Source organism: Montipora foliosa, chromosome 11 (genome assembly GCF_036669935.1).
Source record: "Montipora foliosa isolate CH-2021 chromosome 11, ASM3666993v2, whole genome shotgun sequence".
NCBI lineage: Eukaryota > Metazoa > Cnidaria > Anthozoa > Scleractinia > Acroporidae > Montipora > Montipora foliosa.
In genome coordinates, this window is record NC_090879.1 from 52,495,299 (window position 1) to 52,499,563 (window position 4,265).

The following is a 4,265-nucleotide window of genomic DNA, read 5'->3' on the forward strand; positions in this document are numbered from 1 at the left end:
TGTCCTGCACTTTCTAGGACAACCGCTGCAAAACCATATCGCATTGTTGCATGATGTTGCGACATGTGTTGCACGGGGTGGCCAAACGCACACATTTCCATCATTTTCAACGCAACATGTCAATATTCATGTGCCCCAGGCCCCTGGCGGGCAAGAAGTGGACCTAACGCGCATGCCTTAGCGCAACAATGTTGCGTGAACGTGGCCAAACGAGTACAAACATCCAAAATGTTGCACGAGAAATTTTACCGTTTTCAAATTTGATCCAACATCACCACCCAACATGTTGCAATATATCGTCACATATCGCAACAGGGTAGCCAAACGTATGCAACACGTTGTGCCCAACAATATCGCAACAGGGTGGCCAAACCTATGCAACATGTCGTGCCCAACAATGTTGCAAGATGTTGCGTTGAAATGTTGCGAGCGTTTGGCCAGGCCTTTAAGGCTTTAACTACGACGTGAAATCACCAATAATAATGAGCTTAAGATTTTACGACGGCGACGGCAACGGCAACAACAACGGCGCAAAACAATGATAGCATTGGTTAAAAGGGCATAAATAATCGTGCTGCACCTCCAGCACGGATTTTAGGACGGATTCTTGCGGCACTCTGTATTAAGGACGACGTGAAATCACCAAATTTGAGGTTTTGACGACAACGTGAGCATGCAATAGAGAATCTTTCATTCTCTATTTTCACTTTGTAACTGCTCGTAACAATAAATTTTATTTTTACGATACTTCGCCCAAATTATAAGGGGAACTAGATAGAATAACCGCGAAAGAATTATGATAAGGCAAAGTGATATTCTGAGGTGACGTTTTCGTTGAAGTCGCCGTCGTAGATCTTAAGGTCCCTAAAATTGAGGTTTTGACGACAACGTAAGCATGCAACAGAGAATCTTTCATTCTCTACTTTCACATGAAACCGTTCGTACTAGCTTATTTTTAGGATACTTCGCCCATGTTGTGGGACGTGAACGAGACTGAGTAATCGCGAAAGACTTATGATAAGCAAAGTCAGATTTTGAGGTGACGTTTTCGTCGCCCGTCGCCGTCGTAGATCTTAAACTCCCTAATATGCGCATGATCGAAAGAAACACGAATATGTTATTTTCGGCATTTCCCGCCAGTGCGAGTTTGAAAACTGTAAAAATCTTCGCTGTTTCTGTTCCAAAATCTTCTCGAGATTCGATATGATGTTCCTACTCCAGCATTATAATAGGAAGATCTTGAAAGAACCAATGCCTTCACAAAAGATATTGTCGTTGTTTTCCCGATCACATTCTTCAACTATGAGTCAGTGCATCCTAGCAATAGACTCGTGTTTGTTGTTGAACCTTGCGTTAATTATTTGAACCCGAAAAAAAAAAAACAATGGATAATGAGGCAAAGAATGTTGTTTTCGTCCACAACCTGACAATATGGAAATTTTACGACCATAATGTCACGGTTTTAAAACTTGTCTTGCAGCACACTTATTCCGCTAAAGGATGTCTAATAGCGACTGTTTAAAAGAGAGAAATATATTAATTAACCGTTTAAGATATCACAGTTGTAAACAGAACATTGTATCAAAATAAGTTTGCCGATTGTAGTGCATTGTTTATAGTCGTAAAGTTACCAACGATAAAATAATTTGCTAACAGATTTTTCACACCAACAAAACAAGAAATCGGTACTTTTTTACTTTCACTAGGAATGTAATCAACTTTTTTTGGGAACAAGATGACCAAACATTAGTCAAGAATGTGAAAAACACATATTTTTCTTTGTTTCAGGATAGTACATTGACGGCGAACGCTAACCTCACGGGAGTTTTCTAGAACTGAGAAACTACACACCATTTTTCCATAACAACGCGTCAAAATAGCCAATGAGGGAACACCTCATCTCGCTTGTATATACTATACCCCGCTGTGTTTAAACACAGCACCTGTTTGTGGGAAGAGTGCCAAACGGTCTCAGAAACTAAGAGAAAATTGATAGAACCATTTTCAAAACGATATAGCAAGAGAAGCCAAGAAGGCAACTCAAATCGTCTCCGTCGTAAAATGACAAAATGACCAGCACAAAATCAACTGGCCCGCTTCGCTTGAGCCTCGAAGAATCCATTCCGTTCTTAACCATCCTTACAATCGTATTGGTCACTTCTATCGCCACTAATTTGCTAATTGTCGGTATCATTTGCAAGAACTCACAGAGAAGAAAGAATTATGATCTGTTTGTACTAAACAGCAGTTTCGCGGATTTATTAACAGCGGTCACTGTGATTCCATTTTGGATTCTCTCAGCCGTTCATAACCAAATCGACTTTGTAGGGGAAATCTACTGCAGGATAAGCGCTACAGTCAGCCTGCTCGATCTGGTAGCTCCAATTATGTTTTTAACACTTGTAGCAGCGTCCAGGCATTGTGCATTGGTCGACAGGAAAGCGTTTCCTAGAATTTTCAGCGACACTCGGTCAAGGCTTATGGTGTTGTTTGTCTGGTTGCTGGCTCTAACAATCAGCATTCCTCCACATTTCACTTGGCCGATTTCCACAGAGGTTCTGTGTCTACCTGATTTAATCAGCAATTCCTGGTATACCACGGCAGTTCTGGCTTTTAGTGTAATGCTGCCACTATCTGCCGGATTCTATTCTCATATACACGACATTTTTCTTTTTCAACCCGAGCGTATGAAGCAAAGTGGAGCCATGAAGAGGCACTGCGAGAGATTTGCCCTACGGGGAACAGAGATGTCCGAACAAAAAGCGCTTTTTGGAATTCTCGTAATTCACACTTTCTGCTGGGCTCCGTATACTTTCGTAGCAATGGCTCAAACGTTGAACGAGGGCAAAGTGTTTTACACTGGAAAATTACCTCTTCACTTCATTGCGTTGATCGTGGGATTGACTGGAATCGCATTGAAGGGGATTGTGTTCTGTTTTGAAGTGCCCCACTTGAAGGAACTCATCAGAAAACAATTTGGATGCTCCGAACGAGAGGAAAGCCCCTCCCAAGATGTTTAAACAAATATTTGAATTAACTTTGCATTTTTTTTCCCATTATCCTAGAATTATAGACGATTCGTACCCTTTTGAAAACTCATCGATGGCTTTAATTAAAAACATTAACTCACTTAGTATTTCAAAACAACGGATTTCGTTTTATCCCGTTATTTATTGACGAATTTTAAAGATCGCAGTTTTGAGCGCTTTTAAGTTAAATGACGTGAAGTAACTGTGGATTAAAACAAACGCAGGCTAGCCTTGAGCCGTGAACTAAATAGCTCGAATGAATTAAAATTGTCTCGGCTTCCTCAGCTTTTAAACAAAGCTGTGGTTTCTTTTTCATGGGATTGTTAACATAAGCTCTGCAAATTCATATCGTTATAAACTTACTAGTTTGTATATACGTTTGTTTAATAAAAAAGGAAAAGTTTATTGTCAAGCAAAGGTGGGGATTCGATTGTAACAATCTTCGTGACGTCTGCGAGGCAGACATTTCACAAGCGTTTGCAAAAACGTAAACCCTCCTTGAATTTATAACCGAGTGCGCTTGTCGCGATTTTAAAATTCACTGACTGTAAGCATGTTAAGAAGAGTCACATGGTGTACTTCACTTAAAAGCTTAACTGGTCTACTCGCGTAAGTTAAGTCTTATGGTAAACGCTCTCGTAATTCTGGCTCAAAAATCTACTAAAAACATAAACATTTATTTTTAATTTACCAGGAGTTTTGTCGGTTTTTTTAAGAGGCGTACCTCAAGCTTTGTTCAACCAAACCTTAATTATGTAAACAAGTACGTAATTGACTTTTATAGAAAGCTGATGTTCAGTTTACAAAAAATAGCACAAATAAATTAAGTAAAAGCGTCTGGAAATTTAAACTGCTTGAAATGTAGCGAGTGGTGATGTATAAAAATGGATAAAAATTAAGCATTGGAAAATGTATGATGAAAAGGAGAACTCGGGGTTGAACTGAATTTCAATTCTTCTGCAACTTGATACTTGCCAGGGTGTATTTTGGTAATACCGCAAAAAAATTCCTTGAGGCCGGTTTACACGGTACGATTTGTCGGCCGGTTTTGTCCGGCCGATAAATCGTACCGTTAAGTGTTTATGCGCATTACCCACTCGCATATCCTTTGATTGGCATGGTGGTTTCTTGCGGAGTGTCGGCCCGACTGCAGTGCAACAATCGTTCATCGGCTGTCAAAATACACGCAAGACTTGCACTCCGACGCTGTCGGGCCGATAAATAGGGCCAACAGAT

The 4,265-nt window shown here is 40.3% G+C and overlaps 1 protein-coding gene across 1 annotated transcript; it reads left to right on the forward strand.

Moving 5' to 3' along the window:
* The first annotated feature begins 2,013 nt into the window (after window positions 1-2,013).
* Window positions 2,014-3,876, forward strand: LOC137976197 (melatonin receptor type 1B-like). Its single transcript, XM_068823494.1, has one exon. The coding sequence runs from the start codon at window positions 2,070-2,072 to the stop codon at window positions 3,018-3,020; it is 951 nt and encodes a 316-aa protein (XP_068679595.1). The 5' UTR covers window positions 2,014-2,069; the 3' UTR covers window positions 3,021-3,876.
* The last annotated feature ends 389 nt before the right edge of the window (window positions 3,877-4,265 follow it).

Coding starts and splice junctions, on each gene's coding strand:
- LOC137976197 (XM_068823494.1), top strand. CDS start 2,070: ATGACCAGCACAAAATCAACTGGCCCGCTTCGCTTGAGCCTCGAAGAA.